The 18,320-nt window shown below is 44.2% G+C and overlaps 1 protein-coding gene across 3 annotated transcripts; it reads right to left on the bottom strand.

Moving 5' to 3' along the window:
* Window positions 1–1,095: 1,095 nt before the first annotated feature.
* On the bottom strand, window positions 1,096–17,501 carry CHCT1 (CHD1 helical C-terminal domain containing 1). Of its 3 annotated transcripts, none has more exons than XM_025179293.3 (6): window positions 17,300–17,491; window positions 15,197–15,325; window positions 13,281–13,456; window positions 11,087–11,186; window positions 2,995–3,211; window positions 1,096–1,362 (listed from the first exon to the last, which is right to left on the bottom strand). In XM_025179293.3, exons 1-5 carry the CDS (start codon window positions 17,486–17,488, stop codon window positions 3,005–3,007), a joined length of 801 nt encoding a protein of 266 aa, XP_025035078.3. In that variant the 5' UTR covers window positions 17,489–17,491; the 3' UTR covers window positions 1,096–1,362; window positions 2,995–3,004. The 3 variants fall into 3 exon arrangements, with proteins under 3 accessions (XP_025035078.3, XP_006138780.4, XP_075760653.2); XM_006138718.4 differs by having other exon boundaries at window positions 3,018–3,211; XM_075904538.2 differs by lacking the exon at window positions 15,197–15,325 and having other exon boundaries at window positions 3,018–3,211; window positions 17,300–17,501.
* Window positions 17,502–18,320: the final 819 nt, after the last annotated feature.

The following is an 18,320-nucleotide window of genomic DNA, read 5'->3' as shown; positions in this document are numbered from 1 at the left end:
ATCCTTGATTCATCTTTTTAAGACTGAAAGGTAAAGATCTGAGTTAGGAAACGTTTGCATCGAGCTTTTAGACCTCTTGCAGTTACAGGGCCATTTTAAAACTGTCAACTTTGGCCAATGCCAAAAATTGCAAGTTAGAACATAAGAACGGCCGTACTGGGTCAGACCAAAGGTCCATCTAGCCCAGTAGCCTGTCTGCCGACAGTGGCCAGCACCAGGTGCCCCAAAGGAGTGTACTGAAGAGAATGATCAAGCGATTTGTCTCCTGCCATCTCTCTCCAGCCTCTGACAAACAGAGGCCAAGGACACCATTTTATCCCCTGGCTAATAGCCTTTTATGGACTCATTAGCATAACTTGAGATCTCATTAGCATACTTTCTGCCACTTCTTTTTGCGCAAGGGATTTTTGCGCAAAAAGAAGCAGTGCGGACGGGGTTATTTTTGTGCAAAAACTCCGTTTTGTGCAAGATCCCTATGCCTCTCCAAGACAGGCATAAGGATCTTGCACAAAACGGGGGTTTTGCTCCCCCCCAAAAAAAAGAGTCCACGCTGCTTCTTCTTGCACAAAAATCCCTTGCGCAAAAAGAAGTAGCAGAAAGTATGCTAATGAGCCCCTCATTAGCATATTTTCCGCCAGAAAAAACTCCAAGGGAAGATGTAGCCTGATTGTACAGTCAAGTCCAACAACCAACCTCCCTCCCCAAACAAAAAGAATCAGTAAAGCCATTATCACAAAAAGATTTAAAATATCAAGCCCTTCACACACATCAATCCTCAAATGAAAGCCCCGATAAAACAATGCTCCATTGAGCCAGTGGCTGGCAACATCTATGTCTGCGAGGCTTGCTATTGCTCTCATTGGCTGAGAGCCAACATGTGCCCAGTATGTTTGGAAATAAAAGGGAAATAACAAGACAAATGTCTGAACTACTCACTGTATTAATTTCTGTAAAAACCAGTTGCCTTCAAAATGCTAGCAAGAATGAAAACACCAATAGCTTTAATATATACCAGTAAGAATGCTGAAGACATCTTTCATTTGGGAAGGTGCAACTCTTTTGAAAACACCAAGATATTTACAAAGGAGACCCCACAGTTTAAAAGGTATAAGGACTCTTTAATCTTCCTTTCCAAGATTTTGCTTTGGTGTTTGCTGGTTTCAGTGTTTCTGCAAATACTAAACTTTTATGGAATTTTTAAATTCTTAAGAGCTTCTGGGTGTGGGAGAAATGCCTTGGCTTGCGGAGGCACTGTGTTGTGGTTTTTTTTTTCATGCTATGCTTTTCGTCCGTGAGGATTGCTGATGGTGCTGTGTTGTAGGTGCTCTCTTTTGGTTGGTGCTTGAACAAGTCTTACTGAGCCTAAAAAAACAAACAAACAAAAAAAAAACAGGTGGGGGGGACTTTTTTAAGTTTGGGGGCTAGTACATTCCAACCAACAAAGGAAACCAATAGGAATGCTGTGCTCCAAGCCATGCAGTTAACAAGCAGTATCCACATGAATCTTCCTCAGACTGTTCAGTTCCTTACTCTACCCAATTTCATACATCTACATTGTTTTCTCATTCTACCTGACATAGCTGAGGCATAACCGATCGCCCACTCCCAATTTCTGGCAGACAGCATGAGATGGATCACTCATTAATTGCCCTGTTCTGTGAATTTCCTCTGAAATATCTGGCAAGACTGCTGTTCGAAGACAGGACGCTGGGCTAGATGGTGTCTTATGCACACTGAGTGGTGTAACAAGTCATGCAGATTTCAAGTGCAGATAAATTTCTAATTTTTGAAGTAATTGTTACATATGCATTGTAATTGTACATGGAATTCACAGGTGCTGCACATCTTAAATACACTTAACAAATACTCATGAACCAAACTTCATGACAGCTCTCTTACATAGTATTAGGCCCAGTCAGGAGTCTTCGGCTCCTACATCCATACTCAGTCCCATACATCTTATTGCCGGCCTAGATCATTTATTTTTTTCAGCTTTTCCATTACCCCTCAATGAAGTTCTCTCTTGTTGCTTTGGTCACTATTGATGATTTCTTGTTTGCTCCACCCTACCCTGCATGGGGGCTTTTGGAGGTGGTACTCCAGAAGCTGAATGGAAGAAAGCTGAACGAGGGGTGAAGAAAAGAAGCAAGAGGAAGGACAGTGAGTAAATGGGGAAAAAAAGGGAAGGTCTTCCATGGAACTGACTAGCATCCTAGCAGCCCACAATGAGGCCACATCTTCACTCCATGGAAGATCGATGCTGCTGTGATAGATCTTCCGGAGTTTGATTTAGCAAGTCTAGTTAAGACTTGCTAAATCAAACTCAGAGGGCACCCCCTGCTGACATCTGGTACTCCTGCTCTTGCCAGGAGTAAGGGAAGCTGATGTAGTAGGAGTTGCGTACCTTAAGCCAACCTGCTGGGTCTAGTGTAGGCCTGGCCTGAATGTACTTGGGCTCAAATCCCTCCTCCTGAAAGGATGTGATGAGTTTGGTGCCATAGGGTCAGGAAGGAATTCTTCCTTTCAGATTTCATCTATATTAGACTTATGTTAATTGATGGCTAGTTCACTCAGTATTAGCCAACTTCTTTGTACACGCTCATCAGCATCTACACAAATACGTGTGATTTATCCTGGGCTCAGCCAACTGGCAAATGGAATTGTGCATACAAACATATTAACCCCCGTGAATTGACAATCACCCGACTCAAGTACAAACAAAGAGCTAGGCAGCAGAGTGACTGCATTATCACCATTGCTCCCTTGTGGCGGAGTAGTCCCTATGGCAGCTAGTTTCCCTCCACCCACCTCTTCTATTACTGGGTCAAAGGTCTGTGTTGGTTCTAGCCCTCCATTATATCACCTCATGAGTCGTGTATTTCCCTGAGCATGAATGGTCATTTGCATCCACTGCCTCTTTTGCACACCTGTACTTGGAGTGGTTATTGGGCAGCTGCCTGGCTTGTTATTGACTTCATTAGCTCTCAGCAATACCTAGCATCCTTTAGCAGCTGTACCTCCGCTTTGTCACACTTGTTGCCTCTGAGTCACTGTCTAGGCTGGTTTCTGACGGCGGTGACTGGATCTGACTCAGCTTCTCTTGCATATTATTTATGTCTCCATGGAGGCCCCATGCATCATACAGCTCAGTTAACTTGGAGTTTTCAGGCACTGGCACTGAATCTGGGTTTTCTGAGCTACAGTACAATTTCTGCAAACAAATAAAAAATAAAAATTGACGTAACCCAGGAAGGCAGGATTAAAACATAGGTGTACGACCAGGCCCTTTGGTATTAATCCCTCATGCTGGGAAATGATCTCAATCAGGATCTCCTTCTATTTGGCCTCACCAGTGTGTCTAGATGGGAAACTACTAACGAAATGCAGGTGATTTGCATTTCTATGATTATTTTCTTTCTTTCAAAGAAATCCCTGCTGTTGGAGTTCTGCTCCCAGCTGTAGAGATCCAAGAATCTATGGAGCCACCCCTGTAGCTCAGACCATGTATCCACTTGCCACGTTGGAAATCGATCTTCTGGTGTTTGATTTAGTGGGTCCAATAAAGACCTGCTAAAATGAACACTGAGGATGGTCCTGGCAGTCACGAGGAGTAAGGGAAGCCAACAGGAGCATTTGCTCCCGTCGGACTCTCTGTGTTAAGACGGTGCCAAACTCGGCTTAAGGTAAACTGACTCCCGCAACATATTTTACATAGCTGGAGTTCTGGTCATTAACTCGACCTTCTAGGTCTAGTGTACACCTGGCCTAGCTGACTAGAAGCCAAGTTGTGTGTCTGACTCACTGCTCTGTCACTAAACCTCATCCAAACACACAGTTAGGACACCATGGACCCTATTTTAAAACCAGAAATCTCTCTCTTTATATAAAAAAAAGTTTTTCCTGACACATGACATAATGACATTAGGCTCTCCAGCCACAAAAGCACCAGAAAGAGGGGGGGTTGGCGAGTGTAGTGAGCAAAGGGCGCATCCCCCCTAGTATATTCTGAGAATTCCACTCATAGAATCATAGAATACAAGAACTGGAAGGGACCTTGAGAGGTCATCAAGTCCAGTCCCCTGCCCTCATGGCAGGACCAAGCACCGTCTAAACCATCCTGACAGGTGTCTGTCAAACCTGCTCTTAAATATCTCTAGTGATGGAGATTCCACAACCACCCTAGGCAATTTATTCCAATGTCTAATCACCCTGACAGTTAGGAAGTTTTTTCTAATGTCCACCCTAAACCTCCCTTGCTGCAATTTAAGCCCATTGCTTCTAGTCCAATCTTCAGAGGCCAAAGAACAATTTTTCTCCTTCCTCCTTTTAGATACTCGGAACCTTTATCATGTCCTCTCACAGTCTTCTTTTTCTAAGCTTAAACGAGCCCGATTCTTTCAGTCTTCCCTCATAGCTCATGTTTTTTAGGCCTTTAGTAATTTTTGTTGCTCTCCTCTGGACCTTCTCCAATTTTTCTACATCTTTCTTGAAATGTGGTGCAAAGAACTGGACACAATACTCCAATTGAGGCCTAATCAGTGCGGAGTAGAATGGAAGAATGACTTCTTGTGTCTTGCTCACAACACTCCTCTTAGTACATTCCAGAATGATGTTTGCCTTTTTTTGCAAGTGTGTCACACTATTGACTTATATTTAGCTTGTGGTCCACTCTGACCCCTAGATCTCTTTCTGCAGTACTCCTTCCTAGACAATCACTTCCCATTCTGTATGTGTGAAACGGATTATTCTTTCCTAAGTGGAGTATTTTGTATTTGTGCTTATTAAACTTCATCCAATTTACCTCAGACCATTTCTCCAGTTTGTCCAGATCATTTTGAATTTTGACCCTGTTTTCCAAAGCACTTGCAACTCCTCCTAGCTTGGTGGTATCAGCAAACTTAATATTTCTACTTTCTGCCATCATCTAAATCGTTGATGAAGATATTGAACAGAACCGGTCCCAAAACAGACTGTTGTGGAACCCCACTTGTTATGCCCTTCCAGCATGACTGTGAACCGTTAATAACTACTCTCAGAAAATGGTTATCCAGTCAGTTATGCACCCACCTTATAATAGCCCCACCTAGGCTACATTTCCCTAGTTAATTGATAAGATGGTCATGCGAGACCCTATCAAATGCTTTACTAAATCTAGGTATACCATGTGCACCGCTTCTCCAGATTGGTTTGACGTGATTTGTTCTTTACAAATCCATGCTGGCTGTCACCTATCAACTTCTTATCTTCCAGATGTGTGCAGATTAATTCCTTAATTCCCGACTCCATTATCTTCCCTGGCACAGAAGTTAATCTGATTGGTCTGTAGTTTTCTGGGTTGTTCTTATTTCCCTTTTTATAGATGGGCACTATATTTGCCTTTTTCCAGTTTTCTGGTATCTCTCCTGACTTCCATGACTTTTCCAAGACGATTGCTAGAGGCTCCAATACCTCCTCTATCAGCTCCTTGAGAATTCTAGGATGTATCTCATCAGGCCCTGGTGACTTGAAGACATCTGGCTCATGGAAGGAAGACCTACAGGCACTGAACTGCTCACTGCATCCTCTGGGCCAAACCCATCTGCTGTTTAAACAGAGGCAATTCTATATGCATCCGTGCCCCTCACCTAAACCAATGCAGTGAAATCAGTGCAGCTTGGATCCCTCCCTGGACCAGCTGCCTTGGGATTTGACTGGTCCTGGATGAGGATTTTTGCTGGCCCAGGGGAGGTCCTATTTGGGCCCCCTGCTACCGCTCCCCCCCGGACCAGCTGTCAGTCTCCTGGTCTGCTCCCCCCGTGCTGCGGCCTTGCTTCCCTGCCGGTTCTCCCACCCGCTACTCCAGGCAGCCCAGCTCCATGAAGCCCCTGGCCTGGCTGGGGTGCGCTGGGCTTCTGGTCCCACTGGATTGTACCTAGCACACTGGGGAGCCCGGCTGTGGGGAGCCAGGCTGCCCAGCTGGGGGGGAGGCTCTCAACCACCAGCCTTCCACCGGGACACACTGGTCCTGGAACATCCATGAGCCTGTGGGACCATGGATGTTGCTGGACCAAGGAATCCTGGTTAACCGAGGTTCAACCTGTGTGTTCATTTTTTGACTGCCACAGGGTTTCACTGTGCGTTTGTGATATCGTCTGTAGGCAGAGAAGCTTTGCTGGTTGACTAGCCTGGACTATCTCCACTCCTGTTCCTTCCTTCGGTTTTGTACTTCTAGAAAAACCTTTCAGAAGTAAATGGAGATCAAACGAATAGAATTTGACAGTGTCATGGCTCCTTCCCCACTCTGGCATGATAAATGCAGAAGTGGGGGCCAGCAAGTGTACCCCAAAGCCTTATCTACCAGGCTTTAGTCTAAAACTTCCCCCAAGATCTTAAAAACCTAGATCTTGGGAATAAAACTTCCGCTGCCACCACCCAAATGTTGATAAAGAAGTCAGGGGAAAGATCATTTGGGAAATCTTACCCCTAAAATAAAATCAAGGCACACAATTAACCACTGCTAGGTTAATAAAAAGAAAAGAAAGAACTTTTATTATTACAACAAGATTCCTGTTGCAAACATAATGACTAAATAGGGAGGTAACAAAATATACTCATGGAGAAACTCCATGGGCCTAGAACTTAGTTACAAGAAAAAGCCAAAACATCTTTTAAGCAGTGCCAGATCTCAGATCCCATATCCAATCTATAAAACAATAAAACCTAACGAAACTACCTAAACTTTACCCTACTTACAGAAAATGAAGAATGGTGTCTTGGAGAGAGAGAGACATGCTTGTCCCTCTCTGTAGCTGCAGAGAACTCTTCCAGAGAGACAAAAGGACAAAGGAAAAACCCAAATTCCTTTGTCCCAGGTTGAAACTCCCTCCTACATTCCTACTGGTCACTCCACCTGGCTAGGTGTAGTTAACCCCTTAATCCCCAGGCTGCTGGCTAACCCTCATAATCATGACAGACAGAAATGCTGTGTTGAAGGGACAATTCTTACTTGTTTAAGAGGGCGTGGAACCCCAGCACGTGACAAGCCTTGGACCATCACAGAATTCCACGACAGGCACATGACAGCAACACTGCAAATGTTCATGCCATTTGGCCTCTTTCTTAAAGCCACAGTTCTTGGAGGCAAGTGCTAATGAGAATTTTGCCCTACGGTGTGGACGCAATAAAAATTTGTAGTCCTCAGGGTCCTTCCACGTTGCATGAGCAAAACCAAACTGAAAATGCACTTGAATCCTGCATTTGGATCCACATAACCAGATCCTGTGAACGGGAGGGATACCAACTGCACCACCCGAACCTGAGCAGCCTTTGCACCAAGATTTGGATACTAAAATAACCCAGGGGGGTGTGGTTAAAAGGATCATTCACATTTGGTTGATATGGGGTGAGAGGTGCTGAATTGAAAATTCTTGGTGAGCTCCCCTGTCAGATAAGACGTTTAAGGAGGGCTGAAATTGCAGACTGTGTCGATTCCTACTACATCAGGAAGGAGAAACTTGTTGTTTGCCCTTAAGAAAACTAATGATTAAGGCTGGTTGGCAGTGCTGCTCGTCTCCCTGATGTGGTAAACTTCATAAAGACTTCACATTAATATGCTGGCAATCTCAAGCCCTGGCTAATTGCAGCATTGGTTCCGTATATTTACACGTTCCTGGCTGAACTACGAGGTGTTTCCGAATCATCTCTTTATGGCTTGGAGGGTGCATGTCACTGTTCTACTCCGCAGCCTGTTGTTTATGGTTTAGAAGGGCTTTGAAGCCTACTGCTTTCTTCACACAAAAGACAAAGATGTTTATTTTCGCTCGTTGGCTTGCAGAACAATAAGCATTTGTCATCCGTTATATAATGTCTCATCTGTCTTTTTTTTTTTCTGTCACTCCTTCTAGAAACCAGCTAGTCTTACTATACACTATGTGGGAGACTGCTGTTCTTCTATAGATTTATATTTCATACTCCTCCCCGCTGTAACTTAGTGCCTGTAACAGGGTGTTAAGCAGCACAAGCAGCCTCAGTGGTATAGGGCTTTGTTCTCTTGTTTTCTCCCCAGGAGGAGAGGAGGCAGTGGAGCATCTTGGCTTTGTAGGGTTTTTTTTCTTTGATCTTGATTTGTTTTCTTGCTGCTCTTTGCTAGAGAAATCAGCCGGAGACATGCCAGGCGCACTTGGAGCGGAGAGGTTGTGAGACCTGTGGTGCTCTGTGTTTCCGGCGGGAACTCCTTTTGCCGTCCCTGAAAAAGTTCAGTTTCCCACACAAAGGAGCTTTACCTCATCTTAAAGAAATTCCACTGTATCAGAAGAACCAAGTTATCTAAGGGGGGAGGGGTAGGTCAGTGGTTTGAGCATTGACCTGCTAAACTCAGGGTTGTGAGTTCAATCCTTGAGGGGGGGGCTATTTAGGGATCTGGGACAAATCTGTCAGGGATGGTACTTGGTCCTGCTGTGAAGGTAGGGGACTGGACTCAATGACCTCTCAAAGTCCCTTCCAGCTCTATGAGATGGTATATCTCCATATATTATTATTATTAACTTGGCTTCATCCTTCAGCTTCTCAGTTTTTCAATATCCTGAATCTGGGCCCTTGAATACTTCATGTTTAATGCTCGTTACAAAGCTACTGTCTAGTGCTTTCTAAATAAATGTTGACTCCTTTCTAATTAGAAATAATCATTTAGTGTGGAGGTTGTCAATAGACCCACCATGGGCCAAATCTGGACCACCAGATGCTTTATAATGGACCTACGCATCTTTTTTCCCCTTACTTGTTATTATTTTTCTCTAGGTTTTGGACCTTGAATAGACCTTGACCAAGAAATTTGGACCTTGACAAAAATAATTTACTATCCCTGATTTAGAGCCACCAACATAAAACAATTTCCATGGAGATTTAAACACAAAAAAAAATCTGCCTGGTTACGCCCTTAGTTCTGAATGGAACTGAGCTATACCTGTAGCGTCTATTGCTCTTTATCATGGCCCGACAGCAGGGAGCGAGGTTCTCTTTTGAGCATTAAGCAAACAATATTATGCTGAGCAAGTCGAACAAGAAGAAAGTCGTGTTTATGGCAGACAGCCGTTTATGAAGTGGGACTTTCTGGTTTAGTCTTGCTCTGACTGGTGAATGCGCAGATTAGAGCGTTTTAGCTTTATTGATAAATATTTGAAGGCACATGGCAGCACACTTTTTGGAGATCACTGCATCCTTATCCATATGCAGACTTCACAGCCGTGTAGGGCACCCAAAAATTTGGGCCACCACTGGGTCTTAATATCCCGTTCCCCCTCGCCCCCACACACACACCCCTCTTCTTATCCCTAGTCTGTGGCTTCACTTCCTCAGGAGTGGATCTGCTTAACTTAAAAGTGGAAAAGCCGGCCAGCCCAATTAGCAGGACCCTGAACCTGCGAAGGAGCCGTTCAAGCGGTAATGAAGCTATTAAACAGGCATTTGCCAACTGCAGGTATACATTGTTAGCGTCTGAATTTACTGGGTTAGGCGACAGGACTTTAGTTGAAATTTGCTTTAAAAATATTTTAATGGTGTGCTGCTGAATATTATTAAATCACATCTCTAAAAAATTATCCTGCCCCCTGTGACTGGCATCGGGCATAGGGGCATCAGTTTCCTAATACACTAAAATTAATGGTTCCCAACTTTACAGCATCACACCCTCTTTTGGATTTTTGAGAAACCCTCATGCCCTCCTCCCCGTTCTCCCCCCCCCCAAAAAAAATTTCAGCAAAACTTGTTGACTCCCCTCCCCCAAAAAAGGGGGGGGCCAAAAAACAGTCGCGGCCCCTTTAATTCCCAGGATCAGTGTACAAAAAAGGTGACGTTACTTCAGGGGAAAAGTTCTTGATCCTTTAAAGGCGGCCATTTTGAAGTCTGACCAGGATGCTCCATCTTCCCCCCAACCCCAGCTAGCTGGAGCTGCTGCGTTCCGGCGGAAAACAAGAAAATACCGGACGTTTCACTTGGTATTTTCTGACTTTTTTTATGGGACGGACCGGGCTCTTTCTTGTGGGGGGGCTAGGTTGCTTCGTACCCCCCCTGGTATTTCTTCACACACCCCGGGGAGGCGCTCCCCCCCCCCATTTGGGAACCTATGCGCTAAAAGGATTCTTCACCTTTTCTCTATGGCTGGGGTAGAAATCTCATTACTCTACCTTTCACACATGCGGACGTTGGTGAGAGACAGTGAGAGCCTTAAGAAATTATGAGCTAACTTTTACAGACACCTTATGTCCGAAATCTGGCTTTGATATGAATTAAGTTTTGTTTTGTTTTTTAAAGTAGGAGTTTTATATAGATCTTGCAGATTGATCTATTTTTCAAATCCTGGGGGAGTCTCACTGAAGATAGGAGGAACTCTCTGTTCTCATCAAAGGACAGCATCTGGCTACCTATCATTTTTGGTGGTAAACATGAGCATAGGCAGTAGATATGGGTTGGCCAACCTGCGGCTTGGCTCTTCAAAGAAAAAATTGTGGCTCCCGTACCCACGGCTGTTCTGCATTCCCCTGCTCGGACATTTTCTCCTTGTCTAGTCTAGGCGCCACTTGTGGCAGCAGCCGATGGAAACCTGCTTGGGCCCCACGCGGCTGTTAGGGGCAGCGTTTATTTATTTATTTATTTATTTTGCTCAACACCTTCTTTCCCTCTGCTCTTTGCGCTGTATCCACCACTATTTTGGCTCTTTGTCTGTAACGGGTTGGCCACTCCTGCAGTAGATAGTTCTTGTTCACCCTATCTACAGCTCTAAGCTTTCCAGTCTTTCTAACCTAGGATAATACATAGGACAATTCTGCTGGAAAATCCTGGAAACAATTTTATAAGGTCAGACCTTTTGAGCAGTGAGAAGCAACTGGCTGATATATCAAGATACGTTGGGCAATAGCTGAATGACTGTCATTAAAAAGTGTAGCTGGAACAGGAAGGATTCAAAGGAATGATAGTACTTGGTGTAGGAAGAAAACCTGACTCAAATGAATGGGAATTGTGGAAGATCCCTGTCTGGTAATATTAAAAGATCCCTTTAAAGTTAGTAAGCAGGAAGAACCTGGTGTGGTTGCTGTCCATTTGTGGATCTTACCAGAAACTTGGCCATTTGGTTGCTCTTACTGTATTTGTACAGTTTGCGCAGGGATCTTGCATCAAGCTCTGAGAAAAGAGAAACAAATTTCCACAGCACCCTAGAGGGAAGAATGAGTAAGAACATAAGAACCATAATAGGTCAGACCAATGGTTCATCCAGCCCAGTATCCTGTTGGCCAACAGTGGCCAACGCCAGATGCCCCAGAGGGAGGAAACACAACAGGTGATCCTCACATGATCCCTCTCCTATCACCCTTTTACAGACAAACAGAGGCCAGGGACACCATTCCTACCCATCCTGGCTAATAGCCATTGATGAACCTAATGTCCATGACTCTATCTAGCTCTTTTTTGAACCCTGTTAAAGTCCTGGCCTTTGCCACATCCTCTGGCAAGGAGTTCCACAGAGTGAAGGAGTCTTCTTGCAGGCAAATTTCCCCCTACCTGCTTTTTGCAATTGGGGGTTGGGGCAGGTAGTTGATTTCTGCTTCTCTCCTGTAACCAATTACATACTAAATTGGATGGGCCTTTTTTATTAAGCTTCCATTCTGCATAGATAGGCCCCGCTCCTAGGAATGTTGAATCATTCTGGAGTTCAGGGTGTCAGGCAGCTGGCTCAGCTTTGTTCTATAACCATCAGCCAGACAGTTAGCCCTTCTTATGAGACCCTTCCTGAAGTCAATGAAGGAAACTCTTGTAGGTGGTTTATGACCCTTAGAAAAGGGATGGTATTTTCAACCAGAAGCTCATCCAGTCACCATACACTGGGTTGCTTCTGATAATACCAGATGCTATTTGGCCATGGGATTAAATTCACCCAGGGTGTCACTTCACTGAGTTAAGTTGTATACCATTGGGATTACACCCAGAGGGCCTCCAGCTCCCTGCATGGTAAGAACTTGCTAATTCGATATCAGTTACAGGGCTATCCCTGATGAAACAGGACATCTTGATTGCATAGAATTTAGAATCCAAATGAGCTTTTGAATAAGTTCTGGGCAGTAAAGTAGACTTTAAAATACCACAATAATATCTAGCAGCTTCTCTAATGACTTGCAGGCATTTAACTAACTAACGCTCACACGTTGAGGACATGTTTTCACTGCAAAGTTGGCTGTGAAATAGCCACTATTTGTTTCCACCAAGGAGGTGTGGCACATCCCATGGTTCATTCTACTGTAATAAGCTAAGTTACTGTCTTCATTGGTTCTCAATGGATTGTGGGTGAACTTCTCCATTCTGTTGGACACGGGTGGGAAGGCCTTGGAGAACTATCAGCACTTGCGTGGCACTAATTGCATCCACACTACAGAGTGAATGCGTTAGCAGCTGGCGAGTTGTAACAACTTCAGCTGCATTGTTATCCCCTGACGGGCCAGCCAATCAAAGTTAACCGCTTCCCTAAACTGGAATGAAGGGGTGGTTTGGTTTTTTTTTTGCACATGGATGGGACTCAAATTGGGGATACCCCTTAAGATAAGTGCTCACAGATGCATCCAGGAGATTGGCTCGGATCAATTTATTTTCAGGTGTCCACTAACTTGGAAAGCCTCCATTTTTGGATGTTCGGCTTGGGAAGCCAGTGCCCTGATTTTCAGAGGTCTAAGTACCTACAGCTCCCAAGCAGAGGTAATTGTGGGTGCTTGGCATGCCAGGCTCCATGTGGGCATGCCACGAAATATGATTGTCCAAATGTACAGAGCTAATCTGTGGCAGAGTCCGGTCCTGACCCAGTTTTTATTCTCAGTCCTTTGTGTAATCCCCTACCCCAATCTTCTTTGTCAATGATTGCTAGTACAGGTTGAACCTCCCTACTCCGGCACCCTCAGGACCTGACCAGTTTTGGTCAATTTAGACAATTTGCCAAACCATAGGAGGTCAATATTGTGTAGCAGTATTACCAACCCTTCCACTGCTTACTGGGCTCTTAGAAGACATTTAGGGGTAAATTAGAGCTAAAGAACAGCACAGAACCCTGAGAGCCAGGATTGGTGGCTGTAAACAAACTTCATGAGACCAGGGGAAACGTGGCCACACCCATCATAAGTAGACATCCAGCTAACTAAAATCATGCCGGATCATGGATGTTGCTGGACCAAAGAGTGCCGGACTAGGGACATCCCTATGCCTGACTAGAGAGGTTCAACTTGTAGTGTTGCATTATCATGGCTAGTGGGAGAGGATTATCTTACTTCTTCCAGTGTTTGAGCTCCCAGGATTTGCAGTAAAGCTGAAGAAACATATTGATGTGATCCCCAAGAATGGTCAAGTTCTTCTTGGTGTACTTCAGTTTTTTGTCCTTGGGAAGTTCTTTGGGCAAATCCAGTTTCCGAAGAGATTTCTTAAAGGGTCTCAGAAACTCCTTGCACTGTAAAGACAAAAAGCCCAGTGAGGGAGAAGGCTGGGTGCTTGCTCTAAAAGTACGTAATCAGCCAATTCACATCTCTTTCTGAATACAGAGTTGGTCCTATGTTATGCTGAAAAAAATGTCCAATGTGCTTGGTATTTAACAAGTGTAATTTATAGTTTGTCGTCTTCAGAAACCATTGTAGCGGTGCTGTTTGAGCCCTGTAGACCTGGTGCATTCTCCGCATGGCAGTCCAAATGTCAATTGTTAGAAGTGTGCTGCCTAGGAGTTGTAAGGGGAAGTATTTGAGGACTTGCTAAGGATGGGGGATTCTCTTTTGACATAAGGTAGAAATGTGAATTCTGTATATTGAAATTTACAAGATGCCTCATTCTGCAATAAGGGGAGAAGAAAGGGCATTTTATAACATTCTCATATACCTTGGCCCAAATTCACCATATTTTATGCATAGTTTGCAGAAGGTCTCATTAAGTATGTGTTTGTATCAGAGTTAGCATACAGGCGTTATTGCCTGGAATAAACTCTCTTCTCTTAGCTCTTATCTGTACACACCATTTGTTTCCAAACCTCTATCTTTCCTCCTACAGAAGGGGGAAAGCTGCATAGCTGTTTTAATAGTCCTGAGCTACAAAGCAGTATTGTCTCTTCCCGCTTCCTGCCCAGTAGGTAGGGAAAAGGTTATTTCTGATTATAATTTGACTGTTAAGTATGGCGTTTTCTACTTAATTTTTTTTCTCCACCAAAGTCCCTTTAAAAAGGGAACTATGTGACTCATTAAAATACTGTAATAAGCTTTCTAGGGAAGGAACCGTTTATTGTTTTTGTACAGCACCTAACATAAAGGGTTCCTAGTCTATAATTTAGACTCTGAGGTGCGACCCCACTGACAAATATTAACATAGATGAAAGCACAAGTTACCCACTGTGGTGAAATTAACCTGTTCAATCCAGCTAAGGCTTGCTGAGTGCAGGCTCTGGATTAGCCAGACGGTGTTGCTTGTACATCCACTTACATGTCATGCATCAGTGTTCTCAACAGGTAAATCAGGTTAAGGCAAAATGAGTCTGTCACTGAACTTCTCCCTAGAGAAAAATGTCTCCTGTGTTGTGCAAACAGAAGCTGTTGAGTTCTTCCTGTTGGTAATAATCATCCAAATCCTCATAAATGTCGCTCAAAATGGAAGAGACGCCAATTTTAAAATGAACTCTCGCATCGGTGGGCTAACTTGAGGTAGAAAATATCACAAGTTATCTAGAATTCTGGGTTCCCATTTTAATTTTTGTTTTTAGGATGACCAGCTTTGAGACCCATTGGCCTGGCTTTCCTCAACAGCTCCAGTTGAAACGAAGTGGGAGCTAGTGGTGCTCAGCACCTAGAGAGAGGGGAATCCAGGCCTAGGTTTCTAATGCTGAGTAACCAAAAAGGTGAGTCAAGCAAAACCAGTGGCTACTTTGGAAAATAAGTCAAAGCAACTGGTCCAGGACCACACATGAGTCCTGGTCAGAAGCAGAATTAGAACAATCGTCAAAAGATCTGTTATGTACTAAACGATACGTTATGCAAGTCTTGGAAAAAGTTAATGAAATGAGAAAATCTTCTGCACAAAGAAGGGAGTTTGCAGAGAATTAAGTGTTTCGCCAGGGGGTTTTCATGCCTTCTCCCTCAAAGCTTTTGCACGAGAAAAGGAAGAGAGATTGGTCATTCATGCTTCTGCTGCTAGTGGTCACTTAATAACTCACAATTTTAAAGGTGTCTTGATCGAGGCCGTCAGTGTAACGGATGAGCACCTGTCCGGCGGGTATGGTACTTGAAGTCTTTTTCAAAGGGGCTGCCTCCCCCACTTGGCTGAGCAAATGCTCGTTCTCGATCTACAAAGTTATCAAGTTAGTAGGTACATCTTTTGATCTACACAAATCTTGTGTTCCATTGCAAAGTGCTGCATAGGACAAACATTATCCCATGGGTTAGAGTTTGGACAATGGACACAATTTGAGCACTGTCCAAACCGTTTAAGATGAGAAATTCAAAGTTACCTAAAGGAGTTTGGTGCCCAGCTCCCACTGAAAGCCAATGGGAGTTGGGTGCCAAACTTCCTGAAGTGCCTTTGAACTTCCAAGCCTCAGTACATTCCAAAGGAAATTTTGTAAATATCACTTGCCTCTAATGACACTAACCAGGTAGGAGTTGGAATTTATCACTGATAACTGAAACAATAAATGCTTTGTGATAAGTCTTGTTCCAAGGTCAGCTAAAACTTGCATTAGCTTTAATGAGATCAAGATTTGACCTGCTGTGCTTAACATCAGCTAGTTTTAACAATGCTGAGCAAGTGAAATGTAGTTCTCCCTGGACTGTGTGCAAACTCCCTTTTCTGTCACTTGGAAAACAGAGGTGAATCATTTATTTGTATCATCTCTTGGGAAGGGCGTCATGAAACAATAGACCAGGGCTACTCAACACGTGGCCCGCAGCCTGTTGGTATGCGGCCGGCGGTGCAGTTTGGGTTTATGCAGGGCTCAACACATGGCTTGTGGATGGGATCCTTTGAACATGGCCTCCACTGGGAACACGCTCCACAATGGTGAGTCAATATAATGGTTTTCTATTGAAATGTGTTTTAGTAGTTCAATTCCTGGACTGTCATTGCTCATTAAAAGTGCTGTCATATGGGTGGAAACCGGGTAAATATTGCATTATATTACTATCATCAGAACTGACTTAAATGGGGCCTGCGAGTTGTGTAGTCTTGACTTAGTCTTTGTATTCATGCCCATCAGTGTGAAAAAAGCTATTTGCATATATTTGCATGTGTATTTGCATGTATATGCAACCACACTTAAGTTGCAGCCCTCAGCATGTGCTGTGAGTATCATTGTGGCTCCCTCGGCTTCCAAAGTTGAGTAGCCCTGCAATAGACTATGGGTACGCCTACACTGCACGGCTATCTCGGGATGTATCCTGAAATAGTCTACGCAAGCCATCCGTTATTTCAAAATATTTTTCAAAATAATGGGTGCGTTATTTTGCCGTTGCGATAAACCTCATTGCACGAGGGATAAGCGATGGCTCAAAATAACGTGTTATTTTGAAATTTGGTGCGGTGTAGGCCTGCCAAATTTCCAAATAAGCTATTTCAAAATAGTTTTGAAATAAGATACACAATTTGCGTAGTGCACATTGCGTATCTTATTTTGAGTTTAGGGTGCTGTGTTGATGCACCCTCTGTCTTTCCACTGGTTTAAAAATCAAAATTGCTTGTAAAAGTGTTTAGCAAGAGGAGTTCCGTTCCCTACTGTATGCTTTGGTCTTGTGCGGTACTTCAGAAAAACTATCTCAGGGTGCCAAGTATCAGAGGGGTCGCCGTGTTAGTCTGAATCTGCAAAAGCGGCGAGGACTCAGGGTGCGTCTACACTGCTGGGCTTAACTCGAAATAAATTCAATCAAATTGAGCTACCTCAATTGCATATCTTATTTCTAAATAGCTTATTTCAAAACAAGGAGCATCTACACAGCACTTATTTTGAAATAGAGCACTTGTCCTCCGACTTCCCTTATGCCTCATACAATGAGGGTTACAGGCATCGGAGTAAGACGTCCTCCAGCTTGACAGTATTTTGACACTATTTTGAAATAACTTCCTGCTGTGTAGACACAGACTAAGTCCTAGTTATTTTGAAATAGTGTGGCAGTGTAGACGTTACACTGCAAAGCTAAAAGGTGGGCATTGGCCACACTGTTTATTTTCCATCTTCTTTCTAGAATTAGCTTATGCTTTATCCTCCCCTTCCCTCCTCTTATTGGTGCTACTCTTCCCTTAACCCACCCTCCCCTTTCCTGCATACCTGACTGGCTGTGCCATACCAGGCTTGGCACTTCCATTCTCCCATGCTCATCTTCTCTCTAGTCTGCCCTTCTTCTGGGTCCACTTTCTCCACTTGGCAAAGCCCATTTCCTCCACTCTCAGGGACCTCCATTCTGGCAAGGGGGGAAGGAAAAGTCACCGTGTGGCCAGCAGCCCAGCATGGAGGCATTTGAATCCAAACTTGCTTGTGTGACATCATCTCTGAGGCACGCTGGTTCTGAGTTCTACAGCTACATGAAGCCGGGATGGTTACCTAAGAAAGAGCAGCTAATCTGTTAGCACAGGGTCCTAATGGGCAGATTTCTTCCATCAGACTCTAGACCAGTAGCATCCCTGGCATCAAGTCATGAGCTATATTTAAAAATGGAGTTGAGCTCCAGCCAACCAGGCAGCAAATGGTGAATTTATAGCTACTGGTGTTTAAGATGTTCAGCAATTAGGTCCGTTGGATGAGGATGGAGCAACACTTCCTTTAGGACATTTGTAGTGGTGGGACCCTACTAAATTCTTCAGTATTCCTGAATTCCTAGGCAGAGGCACTGAGCCACCGAGAGGCCCCTCTTTCTCATGTAGCCCTCCCCACAATTGTCCACACTGCTCTGGATTATTTTAAGGTGGGATCTGTCCCTAAAGATGGCCTAGGACAGAGGTGGACAACCGGCGGCCCCGTGGGGTTCTGTGTGTCTCAGGAGACATTTTCTTTACCATTGCCAGGCCAAAGTTGCCAGATTCCGCTGATTTTCCATCTGCCTAGTTTTTTCCTACCAGCATTAGTGAAGTGAGGTGCGTGTTGATTGCACCCAGCACTGACGATGAGAGCCAGGCGCTTCCTCTGGTTCAATTCAGAGTTCTGCCATGGTTCAATCAGTGCCCCCCTGCAAATTCATACAATCATAGAACGCCAAAACTGGAAGGGAGCTCGAGAGGTCATCGAGTCCTGTCCCTGGCTCTCACGGCAGGACCAAGCACCATCTAGACCATCCTTGATGGATGTCTATCCA

The sequence above is a fragment of the Pelodiscus sinensis genome, chromosome 21, assembly GCF_052426305.1.
Source record: "Pelodiscus sinensis isolate ZL-2025 chromosome 21, ASM5242630v1, whole genome shotgun sequence".
Lineage (NCBI taxonomy): Eukaryota > Metazoa > Chordata > Testudines > Trionychidae > Pelodiscus > Pelodiscus sinensis.
Note: the sequence above shows the minus strand (reverse complement) of the source record. Positions and strands in the feature narration are given on the sequence as shown.